This window comes from Gigantopelta aegis, chromosome 5 (assembly GCF_016097555.1).
Source record: "Gigantopelta aegis isolate Gae_Host chromosome 5, Gae_host_genome, whole genome shotgun sequence".
NCBI classification, from domain to species: domain Eukaryota; kingdom Metazoa; phylum Mollusca; class Gastropoda; order Neomphalida; family Peltospiridae; genus Gigantopelta; species Gigantopelta aegis.
The window spans coordinates 959,508-974,321 of NC_054703.1; the positions used below are offsets into that span (position 1 = coordinate 959,508).

Consider the following 14,814-nt stretch of genomic DNA (forward strand, 5'->3'; position numbering starts at 1 on the left):
TGCCGGTTTAATACAGATAATGTAATAGTGCTTGTCTAATACAGCTTGTGTAATATTGCCCGTTTAATACAGATATGTAATAGTACCTGTGTAATACAGCTTGCGTAATATTGCCTGTTTAATACAGCTAATGTAATAGTGCCTGTGTAATACAGCTTGCCTAATAGTGCCGGTTTAATACAGGTAATGTAATAGTGCAGTTTGCGTAATGTTGCCCGTTTAATACAGCTAATGAAATAGTGCCCATGTAATACAGCTTGTGCAATATTGCCTGTTTAATACAGATAATGTAATAGTGCCCATGTAATACAGCTTGCGTAATATTGCCTGTTTAATACAGCTAATGTAATAGTGCCCGCGTAATACAGCTTGCGTAATATTGCCTGTTTAATACAGCTAATGTAATAGTGCCCGCGTAATACAGCTTGCGTAATATTGCCAGTTTAATACAGCTAATGTAATAGTGCCCGCGTAATACAGCTTGCGTAATATTGCCTGTTTAATACAGCTAATGTAATAGTGCGTGTGTAATACTGCTTGCGTAACATTGCCGGTTTAATACAGATAATGTAATAGTGCTTGTGTAATACAGCTTGTGTAATATTGCCCGTTTAATACAGATATGTAATAGTGCCTGTGTAATACAGCTTGCGTAATATTGCCTGTTTAATACAGCTAATGTAATAGTGCCTGTGTAATACAGCTTGCCTAATAGTGCCGGTTTAATACAGGTAATGTAATAGTGCAGTTTGCGTAATGTTGCCCGTTTAATACAGCTAATGTAATAGTGCCCATGTAATACAGCTTGCGCAATATTGCCCGTTTAATACAGCTAATGTAATAGTGCCTGTGTAATATAGCTTGCGTAATAGTGCCCGTCTAATACAGCTAATGTAATAATACCAGTGTAATACAGCTTGTGTAATATAGCCCATTTAATACTCTTAATGTAATAGTGCTCGTGTAATACAGCTTGCGTAATATTGCCTGCTTAATATAGATAATGTAATAGTGCCCATGTAATATGGTGTGCATAATATTGCCTGTTTAATACAGCTAATGTAATAGTGCAGTTTGTGTAATGTTGCCAGTTTAATACAAATAATGTAATAGTTCCCATGTAACACGGCTTGCGTAATATTACCTGCTTAATACAGATAATGTAATAGTAGCCATGTAATATGGCTTGTGTAATATTGCCTGTTTAATACAGAAAATGTAATAGTGCCTGTGTAATACTGCTTGTGTAATATTGCAATACAGAAAATGTAATAGTGCCTGTGTAATACTGCTTGTGTAATATTGCCGGTTTAATACAGATAATGTAATAGTGCTTGTGTAATACAGCTTGTGTAATATTGCCCGTTTAATACAGATATGTAATAGTGCCTGTGTAATACAGCTTGCGTAACAGTGCCTGTTTAATACAGCTAATGTAATAGTGCCTGTGTAATACAGCTTGCCTAATAGTGCCGTTTTAATACAGCTAATGTAATAGTGCAGTTTGCGTAATGTTGCCCGTTTAATACAGCTAATGTAATAGTGCCTGTGTAATACAGCTTGCGTAATAGTGCCCGTTTAATACAGCTAATGTAATAATACCAGTGTAATACAGCTTGTGTAATATAGCCCGTTTAATACTCTTAATGTAATAGTACCCATGTAATACGGCTTGCGTAATATTGCCTGTTTAATACAGAAAATGTAATAGTGCCTGTTTAATACAGTCTGTTCATAACTTAACTCTAAAAATAAAAATAATAACAAACATGTTTGGTGGGGGTTTTTTGCTTTTTATTTTACTGACATACAATGATCTTGGTGAAAAGATGGACATCATTAACATTATATCTTTTATAACAATATACAAACACACAATGAAACATTACCTTATGTTCTACCAGGGGCGGTTATAGCATTTTGTAAATGGGATGGGGGTGGGGGCAGGGGCATTATGACTGAAATATCAGTACTAAGTATGAGTGAATGTTGTCCAAGTGCAGGTTTCCACTAACATGTCTGGTGAATTTTTGGTCTGGGCTAGTGGAAATTATCAAATGTATTACCATAATACATATGATACTAGCCAAAGCTTCTACGAGGGCTAGTGACTTTCTTAAACATTTGTCGAACACTGCTTAAAGCCAATGAGATAAGTTGCTGAAGTAATTGCCATTTTTTGTTTCGCATAAAATTAATATTTAGCTACTATGAAACACCAGGATGACGTGCGACATGTCCGACTTGCCAAACTAGATAATTTAAGAAAACATTTATAAGTAGTGTTCAAGTTAACAATAAAAAAAAAATTCTGAGTCCTGCTAAAGGAAAACCTGGCCCTTAACGGAACCAACAAATTTTCATATATCCTAACTTTTAAGAGCCATAACTCTGTTAAACATGGATAAATTCGATTTTGACAGTTATTTCCCTTGAATAAATTTCCGTAATTAAACTTAACTGGCTATAACTCCTAAATTTAAGGGCCATAACTCTGATAAGCAAGAATAAATTCTATTTTTTTAGTTTACTTCCCTTGAATAAATTTCTATAAAAGTCAAATTGGATCTGTAGTTCTACTTGATAAAGCTATATCAGTGTTCTTAAAAAAACAATTTAAAAATCACATTTTATTGCAAACACTTACTCAATATTTTGAAGACGTATCAAATTAATTGTTGCAAATATAATTAATTAAATTTAATGTAAATTAACAATTATCAAGACTAAAAGCATTCTTTGGCAGCCATGACTGATAATGTAAAAAATCTCACGACAATGTGAAATATCTATATATGGAATTATACTAAAAATACAAGTTCAGCCAGCTAATGTTTTGCTAATGTTGGGAAACTGTTTTGGTTCCCGCCGTGGCCATTTGGTTTACTGTGAAGTGCATAAACTAGTCTAGCGACTGTTTTCTAGTCAATCACCTAGGTCTGGTTGACTTTACTGTTGGTTTGTATACTGTAGATTCAAAATCTCTTATATTCAGACGATGATCTACATATACATTTATGTTGTACTCAAAGGTCAATACAAGATTTCTGTATTTGTGTTTCTTTAAAAGTAAATTTTAAACAAAATCATTGAAAACAATGTATGCACCAATGTTATATGATAATCAAGTGAACATGTGAAAGTCACAAATTCGCACAATTAAAAACAAAAACATTCTATGGAATTAAATGTCTTGCCTACCATAATTTTGTTCTCCCCTTTTCCCTACACTGTTATGAACATCCATAGGTGCAACTCTAAACTAAGTTTCACTGACCTACGACTTATAGTTTGTGAAAAACTGATGTAAATGCAAAATTTAAACTTTAAAACTTCAACGCAAAAGTTAAGGTCATTGCCACCAACACTTGTCAGAAACGTAATACCAAGATCTCGCCTTTTAACTTCATAAAGTCGAGACAACAATAGTTCTTTATTTGTGTTTCCGTGAAAGCAATTTAAAAAAACGTCATCTAATGCAATGTGTATGCCAATGTCATATGATAATCAAATGAACATATGAAAGTCACAAATTCACACAATAATAAAAAAAAATGAGGTGACACTGATGTACGCAAAATGATCCTGATTCAGCAACGCTTGCTGAACTTCAGTCAAAAGTTTTTAGTCAAAGTTGTTTCATTGTTTTTGCTTCTACAGAATCGGCTGGGAATCTTGCATCTAAAACCTGAAAGAAAGAAAACAGCACCAAATTGAAAAAAATTAAAGGTTTTTTTTGTTTAACGACACCACTAGAGCACATTGGATGTCAAACATTTGGTAATTTTGATATTTAGTCTTAGAGGAGAAACCCGCTACATTTTTCAATTAGTAGCAAGGGATCTTTTATATACACCATCCCATGGACAGGATAGCACATACCACGACCTTTGTGCACTGGTGCACTGGCTGGAACAAGAGACTAACTAAATTAACTAATTGCTAACCAAGCTAGTTTTTATACAAAGTGGCTACAACATTTAGACTTTTGCTAATTACATATTCCTTAAATTAACTACATTTTTATCGTTTTCAAGGAAATACTCTGGAGAGCTGTTGTCGATGGCCTATGCCCGAGGAGGGGCAATGGGCATAAGTAACTCTACATATCTGAAAATGGGCATTACCAAAATCTGTAGGGCACATTGATTCATTAATCATCAGCTATTGGATGTCAAATACTTGGTAATTCTGACATATAGTCTTCATAGAAAACCCGCTAAATTTTTCCATCAGCAGCAATAGATCTTTTATGTGCATGTTGCCACATACAGGACAGAATTTATCCTGCAACCACAGTTTCTACATGTTGACCAATTAAAGCAGTTATAATCGTATACTAGCAGATTATGACTTTTCACAACACGTCATGTTACATCACATGCACAGTTTCTTTTGTTTAACGACACCACTAGAGCACATTGATTTATTAATCATTGGCTATTGGATGTCTAACGTTTGGTAATTTTTACATAGTCAAAGAGAGGAGAGCCACTACATTTTTCCATTAGTAGCAAGGGAACTTTTATATGCACAGACAATATAGCACATACCACGGCCTTTGATATACCAGTCGTGGTGCACTGGCTGGAACGAGAAATAACCCAATGGGTCCACCGACGGGGATCGATCCCAGACTGATCGTGCATCAAGTGAGTACTTTAACACTGGGCTACGTCCCACCCCCATCACATGCATAGATGCATGGATACATTACAAAAGCATTCATTTGACTCCTACTCTATTGTCCGAACCAAATTGTTAACAACTACAAAAAATTACTCTCCTACCTTTAATTGCCGTTAGATTTCCTCCAAAGTTTGTCCAGACACAAATCGCAAAAAAAAAACACTACAAATATACAGATTCCACACACGAGACTGCAACGATGTCGCCGATATTGTCTTTGCTGAGATAGCATAGGGAAAAATACATGCAGTTTTCTGCCGTCTGCCATGTTGCTTGTTTATGGAATACTCTTCAAGAGGGGTGAAAGCCTCCAAAGTATGTGACACAATCAATATGAAATCGATGATCTATTGTGGTATCATTAAAATAATAATAATAAAATAAAAAAATATGACGTCGTCATGTTTGCTTTTATATCATAACATGTTATGACGTTGTTAGATTAAGTCCTATCCGTTCACCCCTCTTGAAGAATATTCCATAAAAAGTCAAAATGGCAGCTGATACAAAATTACATGCTTTTTTCCCTATACGCTCTCAGCGAAGTCGATATAGGTGACATGGTTATCAACTGGTATGTGGAATCTGTGTCATTGTAATTGTTTTTTCAAGATTTGTGTCTGGACAAAGTTTGGAGGAAATTTAACGGCAATTAAAGGTAGGAGAGTAATTTTTCGTAGTTGTTAACAATTTGGTTCGGACAATAGGTCATCGATCGTACAATGTAGGTTAAATAACAGAAGTAACAGTTTTTCCTCTATATTCTGTATTGGTCTAATGAACAATACTACTGGATGATTTGATGCTTACAAACCAATGTCCTTGTCGGTACTAAATATGATGTCATTATGATTTGGCAAGCACACAAAATGACGTCATGTAGTTTAAAGAGTTTGCGTTTATGGCTCTCTGATTTTGGTGTTAAATTTATAACAAAATGTCATTTTAATGCAATTTATTACAGATTTTGTACCAAAATAAAAATATCTTTTATTTCTGAAAATTATCTATGAACATGATTAAATTACAAAGTTATAACAATACTCAGATCATCATTTACATCATTTCTATACATGTACGTGCATATGTGTTGAAAATAAAGGCTTTTAGAGACGAAATAACAGAGGTAATAAATAGAATAACAAACTTGATACCAGTTATTATAAAATTTGTCCCTCGTGAAATAATTTTCATTTCTTACTCGTGACAAATGAAAATTATTTCACGAGGGACATAAATTTTATATTAACTGGTAACTCGTTTATTATCCTCTATATTCTCTATAATTACAAACTTTCCGAATTTATACGATTTACTGTATTCTGATTGGCTGACGTCACTAAAAAACCAAGCGTTATCCTTCCATAAACCTCATAAAAATACGTCATCACGGAAGACCAAGATCGAAATAACCGCACCACACCAACAGTCACTACACGTAAACAAAAGTTAATATCAAGGTAACTTTGCAAGAAAAACACAAGACAAATCTGCACATGAAATTGTATCTTTTTTTAAAAAGAAGTTATAATAAAGATATATACACTGTTTTTGTTGATTCAATACTTATTTTTATTTTTAGCGGACAATTTCCAATAGTATGTATACATGTATTCCTACGCTTATTTACAGAACATGGTTGACGGTAAGAACGAAAGAAATTATTTTTGAGTGTTTTAAGGTACACTTCTTGTACTGTTTATAATTATAAGAATTGTTTCTCATTTTTTAGGAATTTATCGATGTATAAAAGTCACAAATGTAGTATAAAATCGCTTCGCTACGCTACGCGATTTTATACCATTTGTGACTTTTATACATCGATAAATTCCTAAAAAATGAGAAACAATTCTTATATAAAACACAACTTTTGATACTGGTTGGGATAGGGGAAAAAAAAATCAGAGAATGGGTTCACAGAAAGACTTTGTCATGAGCAAAATCAAGGCGAGTTAAATATATTACTGTGATAAAAATGTGAAAACTGTAACAAAATGTGAAAACTGTAACAAAATGTGAAAAGTACCACAAAAACAAAATGTGAAAAATACTATAACATAATCAAAATATGAATTTTACCCTAAAAATAAAACCTAAAAATTAACATGCACTGTGCAGATACAGAGTTTGACAAATCCACTATCCCTTTGTCCCACCTAGTGAATTTTTGGTCTGAGCTAATGGAAATTATCAACGGTATTGATATAATACATAGATAGAACATTTGTCAAACACTGGCAGATAAGGTCTTGATTACGAATAACCGTTTTGTCATTCTGCAAACTAATTCACTAAACTCTCGCAACTTTGCGATCTTGCAGTGCAGTGCTAAAAGACTTGCAAAGAGGATGCTTTGTTGTCTACCAGAGCCTAAGAGACTTACAAAGAGGATTCTTTGTTGTCTAGCCGAACCTAAGAGACCTTTGTGAATTAGGCCCCAGATTACCTAGAGAACAAAATCACTAACAATTGTTAACAAAAAAACTTTTGTATTACCATGACAACATGTTTTACGCTGTGTCCGCAGTCTCCATTACTTCGTCGTCTGCCCCCTCCCCGTCGACGTCCTCCCCTTCTTTCTGCACCGGCTTCTCGTAGGCCCGGTCCGAAGGTGTCACGACCACACCCTCCCACACACTCATTTCTGTGGCTATACCTGAAATATCACCTGCAGTTAGACATATAATGTTGAGTCATTGTGTCACCACTGTATCCATAGCAACATATGATGACTGTAATAACTATATATATAGCGTTTTCCCTAGAAATTTGGCAAGGCATGCTAAACACACAACTTTGGGGGCATTTTCACCATTTCCAGAGCACTTTTTTTGCATTAAAAAAAAAATAATAAAAAAATTGAAATAAACATAAATGTAATTAATGTTCTTGCTTTAATAAATGAATGGCAAAATATATAAGAGATATTTTTATTAATTAATAATGCATGTTTTGACTGTTTCATCAAAGCAATTTTAGAATTAATTATTGAAAAAGGCTTTTTTAATCTCAGTGCAGCATGGCACAGGTTAAGGCAAGATGGTGCTAGACTACTGAGGCATGGTGCCGCACCATGCTAAAACAAGCTAGGGAAAACACTAATATAGTTTCTTACATTCAGGGTATCATATAATTTTAACTTATTACATTTTAGAGACATCTAATTTTAAGTTGCTATGTCAACATTGTATCCATAGCAACACATGATGACTGTAATAACTATAGTTTCTTACATTCAGGGTATCATATAATTTTAACTTGATAGTGACATCCATATTTAAGTTACTATGTCAACATTGTATCAATAGCAACATAGGATGATGACTGTAATAACGATATAGTTTCTTACATTCAGGATTTCATTTAATTTTAACTTAAAACATCATCACTACATCTATTCCTAAAATATCACCTGCAGTTACAAGTACACATATTATTATTAGTTATTATATCATCACTATATCTATAAAAAGACATGACTAGACAGTTATTGTTTCACTTACATTCAGGTTGTTATATATAATTTTTAAGTTATTACATCATCACTATATCTATAGAAAGGTATGACTAGACAGTTATTGTTTCACTAAGTTACATTCAGGTTGTTATATATAATTTTAAGTTATTACATCATCACTATATCTATAGAAAGGTATGACTAGACAGTTATTGTTTCACTTACATTCAGGTTGTTATATATAATTTTTAAGTTATTACATCATCACTATATCTATAGAAAGGTATGACTAGACAGTTATTGTTTCACTTACATTCAGGTTGTTATATATAATTTTAAGTTATTACATCATCACTATATCTATAGAAAGGTATGACTAGACAGTTATTGTTTCACTTACATTCAGGTTGTTATATATAATTTTTAATTATTACATCATCACTATATCTATAAAAAGACATGACTAGATAGTTATTGTTTCACTTACATTCATTGTTATATAATTTTATGTTATTACATCACCACTATATCCATATCTGAAATATCACTCCAGTTACACACATAATTTTAACTTCACTTAATCAATAGCAATATATAACTACATAAAGTTTGTCTTAAATTTGAAATATATAATTTTATTTTATCAATGTAAAATGTCGTCACTAGATAACGTAATTTTTACATTCATAGAGAAATGAACACACACATGCATGCACGTGCGCACGTATGTTGCTATGACTGGACAAAAGGGATTCCTGTACTTAAGGATTATCTGTTATTTCTTTTATTGTTCATCTCGGTATGAACAATACAAAATCATCCGTAAACTGTGAATCGAGGAAGAAATAATAGATAATCCTTATAATTAAATTTAAAACAATAATAACACTAAAAGTCCATATTTAATTTGGAATTTTTTGTTTTGTTTTACAATAACGGTCAATAAGACAAAGAATCAAAAGAAAGTAACATCGTCATAAGGTATGACCATTCAATGACAATGTTATTTTTATGTTCATTGACAAATGAACAAACTTGCATTTGAGATGATGTAAAATTGTAATGAATATAACAGAAATTGAATTATATAAAAGAAATTGAATTATACTGTAATGAATATAACAAATTGAATTATATAAAAGAAATTGAATTATACTGTAATGAATATAACAAATTTAATTATATAAAAGAAATTAAATTATACTGCAATGAATATAACAAATTTAATTATATAAAAGAAATTAAATTATACTGCAATGAATATAACAAATTTAATTATATAAAAGAAATTAAATTATACTGCAATGAATATAACAAATTTAATTATATAAAAGAAATTAAATTATACTGCAATGAATATAACAAATTTAATTATATAAAAGAAATTAAATTATACTGCAATGAATGTAACGAAAACTCAATTATACTGTAATGAATAAAGGAAGGAAATGTTTTATTTAATGCTGCACTCAACACATTTTATTTATGATTATATGGCGTCAGACATATGGTTAAGGACCAAACAGATGTTGAGAGGAAACCCACTGTCGCTACTCTTTTTGATTAGCAGCAAGGGATCTTTTATATGCACCATCCCACAGACAGGATAGTACATATCATGGCCTTTGTTACACCAGTTGTGGAGCACTGACTGAAGCGAGAATTAGCCCAATGGATCCACTGATGGGGATCGATCCTAGACCGACCGCGCATCAAGCGAACACTTTACCACTGGGCTATGTCCTGCCCCTCTGTAATGAATAAAACGGAAATTGAATTATACTGTAATGAATATAACGGAAATTGAATTATACTGTAATGAATATAATGGAAATTGAATTATACTGTAATGAATATAACGGAAATTGAATTATACTGTAATGAATAAAACGGAAATTGAATTATACTGTAATGAATATAACGGAAATTGAATTATACTGTAATGAATAAAACGGAAATTGAATTATACTGTAATGAATATAATGGAAATTGAATTATACTGTAATGAATAAACGGAAATTGAATTATACTGTAATGAATATAATGGAAACTGAATTATACTGTAATGAAGAAAACGGAAATTGAATTATACTGTAATGAAGAAAACGGAAATTGAATTATACTGTAATGAATATAACGGAAATTGAATTATACTGTAATGAATATAACGGAAATTGAATTATACTGTAATGAATAAAACGGAAATTGAATTATACTGTAATGAATAAAACGGAAATTGAATTATACTGTAATGGAAATTGAATTATACTGTAATGAATAAAACGGAAATTGAATTATACTGTAATGAATATAACGGAAATTGAATTATACTGTAATGAATATAACGGAAATTGAATTATACTGTAATGAATAAAACGGAAATTGAATTATACTGTAATGAATATAACGGAAATTGAATTATACTGTAATGAATAAAATGGAAATTGAATTATACTGTAATGAATATAATGGAAATTGAATTATACTGTAATGAAGAAAACGGAAATTGAATTATACTGTAATGAATTATAACGGAAATTGAATTATACTGTAATGAATATAATGGAAATAGAATTATACTGTAATGAATAAAACGGAAATTGAATTATACTGTAATGAATATAACGGAAATTGAATTATACTGTAATGAATAAAACGGAAATTGAATTATACTGTAATGAATATAACGGAAATTGAATTATACTGTAATTAATATAATGGAAATTGGATTATACTGTCATGAATATAATGGAAATTTAATTATATTGTCATAAATATAATAGCAATTGAATTATACTGTAATGAATATAATGGAAATTGAATTATACTGTAATGAATATAATGGAAATTGAATTATTGCAGTAATGAACTCACTGGCGTTTCCTTCCATGCCAAGGATCTGTTTGTAACCTCCGTGACTGAGAACTCGGAGAAGTGTTTGTGCTGTGTAGCAGACCTGATCCTGAAACGACAGAAAGAAAGTTAAAGTCTGTTTTGTTTAACAACACCACTAAAGCACACTGATTTATTAATCATCGGCTATTGGATGTCATACATTTGGTAATTTTGACATATAGTCTTTCAGAGGAAACCATCTACATTTTTCCATTAGTAGCAAGGGATCTACACCATCCCACAGACAAGATAGAACATCGCACGGCCTTTGATATACCAGTCGTGGTGCAGTGGCTGGAACGAGAAATAGCCAAATGGGTCCAGTGACAGGGATCGATCTTAGACCAACCGCACATCAAGCGAGCTCTTTACCACTAGACTACGTTCTGCCCACCTAAAGAAAGATTATTATTATATTTAACAACACACTCAACCCATTTATACATCTATTTCTCATTCCAGTCAGTGTACCACGACTGGTATATCAAAGGCTGTGGTATGTGCTACTCTGTCTGTAGGATGGTGTATTTTTTTAATAAAAGATCCCTTGCTACTAGTAAAAAAAATGTAGTGGGTTTCCTCTATATATCAAAATTACCAAATGTTTGACATCCAATAGCCAATGATTAATAAATCAATGTGTTATACCGTATACGCAAATATTTGCGCGGCTAAAATAAATCGCGATCGGGCTTTCATTTTACATTTTTCGCAACTGTGTCCCCCGATAATAAAATCAAAATTACCCTATTTCATTTGCCAAACTTTTTTCAATGACGATTTCACGCACACACTTGGACATGTTCACCATGCTGTCAGCGAGACCTCAATGTTGTATGTATGTCTGATAAGACATTGTTATCGATGGAACACGCACATGCGATACAGAAAAATGAAAAACACAAATATCAGAAGAAATAACTTTTAATTATTGATGGTACCCACAAACATCCATTCAAGGTTACAAAGAAAACAAAGAAAACAGATTACGTAACAACAGACTTACACCCAAATGTGTGTCACTTCGATCAAATTCACCTGACCATGCAGGTTTACAGAACCACCTGACCTTGTGGATAATTTCGTGGTAAAGACAAAATGCATACGAAACTTTGGTATAAATTTAACAGGTACCTCTGACTGCTTGTCTTTTGTATCGATGAAAATTATACCAAATCAGAAATAACTTTGCGCGTAATTAAATTCGCGGTGCTGTCAACGTGTTCGCGAATGGAAGCACCTCAGGCAAAGGCTCTACTGGCTGAGTTAAATCCCTCCACTCACCCCCCCCCCCCCCAAATTGTTATAGGCAAATATATAAAACAAAGAAGGAAAAGACTATCTGTGTACAATGCAGAGTCAAATGGTGTTTTGGCAAAATAGTGTTTGGTTCCATGAATGTACGTCTATAGGAGAGCCATTCCCAAGTTCATCCTGCTAGTACCACCAGAGGACTGCCACTCCCAGACTAGTTTATTAAATCACAACTAGCACTGGACAGAGGTCATTCGAATAAGTGCAGCTGTGATGACATGCACTCACGAATCACTGACAAAACAGTGATGGTATCAGGTGTTCCTGAAAGATGAGCATATCCTGCCCTACAGGTGGCACCCATCAAGAGTACTGCCACCAGTTGTCAAGTCAGTCACTTCATCTAAACCCATAGAAAACAAGCATTCTGAGAGTACCAAGCCAGTGCTCCACAACTGGTATATCAAAGGCCATGGTATGTACTACCCTGTCTGTGGGATGGTGCATATAAAAGATCCCTTACTGCTAATCGAAAAGAGTAGCCCATGAAGTGGCGACAGCGGGATTCTCAACATCTGTGTGGTCCTTAAACCATATGTCTGATGCCATACAACCATAAATAAAATGTGTTGAGTGTGTCGTTAAATAAAACATTTCTTTCTTTCCTTCTGAGTACTACTAAAACAACGCATGTTCCCTACAGGGCCCAACAAATTTCTGTATTTCCTACATTCAAGGGCCATAGCTCAATGAACAAGAGTACTGGTGAGGTATATGACACGCCCGTCAGAAGTTTGATGAAAACCATATGATGTTCAGAATATAGACAAATTATTTTATGTGACACACCACCATCCTAAGTTGTTCCTACATGTGAGGTTTGATGGTCTTGTATGCAATATATGGTCCGGACAAGGATTTACTGTTATGTGCAGTAGACCGTGAAAAGTAGTTCACAATGACCTAGTAATAGTACGTAACACACCGCCATCCCATGTTGTTCTTACATGTGAGATTTGATAATCCTGTATGCATCTGTATGTAAGATATTGTCTGGACAAGTTAACAGACAAATGGACGGACGGACGGACGAACAATGCCATACCATATTATGACCCATCATAGACAGGCATATAAAAATGGGTAAATTATCATGACCATTACACCTGTTCTGAAGCAATACATGATAAAACTATACACAAAATGTCAGCTCAATATCTCAAAGTATTGTGAAAAAACATGCAGATAAATTCAAGGGCCATAACTCTTGTCAAAAATGGGTAAATTACCATGAAAGTCAAACTTGATCTGTAACAGTACATGATAAAGCTATACACAAAATGTCAGCTCAATATCTCAAGTCATTGTGAAAAAACAAGGGCCATAACTGTCAAAAATGGGTAAATCGCCATGGAAGTCAGAACGTAATCTTAACAACAGGTCTCGGTGGTGTCACAATTAAGCCATTGGACATATGGCTGGTAGGTACAGGGTTCGCAGCCCGGTATCGGCTCCCACCCAGAGCGAGATTTAACGACTCAATGGGTAGGTGTAAGACCACTACACCCTCTTCTCTCTCACTAACCACTAAGAACTAACCCACTGTCCTGGACACACAGGTAGGTACAGGATTCGCAGGTCAGTATCGGCTCCCACCCAGAGCGAGATTTAACGACTTAATGGGTAGGTGTAAGACCACTACACCCTCTTCTCTCTCACTAACCACTAAGAACTAACCCACTGTCCTGGACACACAGGTAGGTACAGGATTCGCAGGTCAGTATCGGCTCCCACCCAGAGCGAGATTTAACGACTTAATGGGTAGGTGTAAGACCACTACACCCTCTTCTCTCTCACTAACCACTAAGAACTAACCCACTGTCCAGGACAGACAGCACAGATAGCTGAGGTGTGTGCCACAGGACAGCATGCTTGAACCTTAATTGAATATAAGCAAGAAAATAAGATGTATTGAATTGAATCTTAACAGCAAATGTCAGCTCAATATCTCAAGGCAGTGTGAAATAAAACATCCGGAAAACTATATGTGGGTCAGACAGAAGGACGGAGATCAATGAAACCTATAGTGCTCTCTGGTTGGACGAGATTGCGACTTATATAAATAAATAAATAAGTCTGGTGAACTAACCTGCTGCTCTAACGTCATCACGGTGTGGATGCGAACTGTTCCCTGCTCACACGGGTCCGTGATACCAACCGAGCCTGGAAGGAAGAAACCCGCAGCCAGCAGCTGTAGACATCGCCTGTGAACAGAAACAAAACTCAAGACGTGAACTTGGTATCAGGGGTGGGAATTAATGAACTGTAAAAAGAGGAAATCTAGAATGGTCCTGGAAATTCTTGAAATCCTAGGTTAAAATCTGTGCCATCTGACACATTTTGGAGGAAAGGACGATTAAAATGTGAGGAAACGCAATGTTCCATGAGAGGAAAACAGCTGATCCGAGGAGAATTCCCACCTCTGAAGTATACTTACAATTGTATACAGTAACTAGAGG

The 14,814-nt window shown here is 34.0% G+C and overlaps 1 protein-coding gene across 3 annotated transcripts in view; it reads right to left on the reverse strand.

The window, feature by feature from the left end:
* Positions 1 to 1,777: 1,777 nt before the first annotated feature.
* LOC121373192 (interleukin enhancer-binding factor 2-like) overlaps positions 1,778 to 14,814 on the reverse strand; it is a 58,357-nt gene continuing 45,320 nt past the window's right edge. For 2 of the 3 annotated variants that reach the window (XM_041499650.1, XM_041499648.1), the window contains exons 13-16: positions 14,445 to 14,559; positions 11,021 to 11,108; positions 7,186 to 7,357; positions 1,778 to 3,688 (exon numbers count right to left, since the gene is read on the reverse strand). In XM_041499650.1, coding sequence (XP_041355584.1) covers positions 7,200 to 7,357; positions 11,021 to 11,108; positions 14,445 to 14,559 — 361 coding nt within the window. In that variant the 3' untranslated portion in view covers positions 1,778 to 3,688; positions 7,186 to 7,199. The remainder of the gene's footprint in view (positions 3,689 to 7,185; positions 7,358 to 11,020; positions 11,109 to 14,444; positions 14,560 to 14,814) is intronic. The other variant, XM_041499649.1, reaches the window with a different exon arrangement.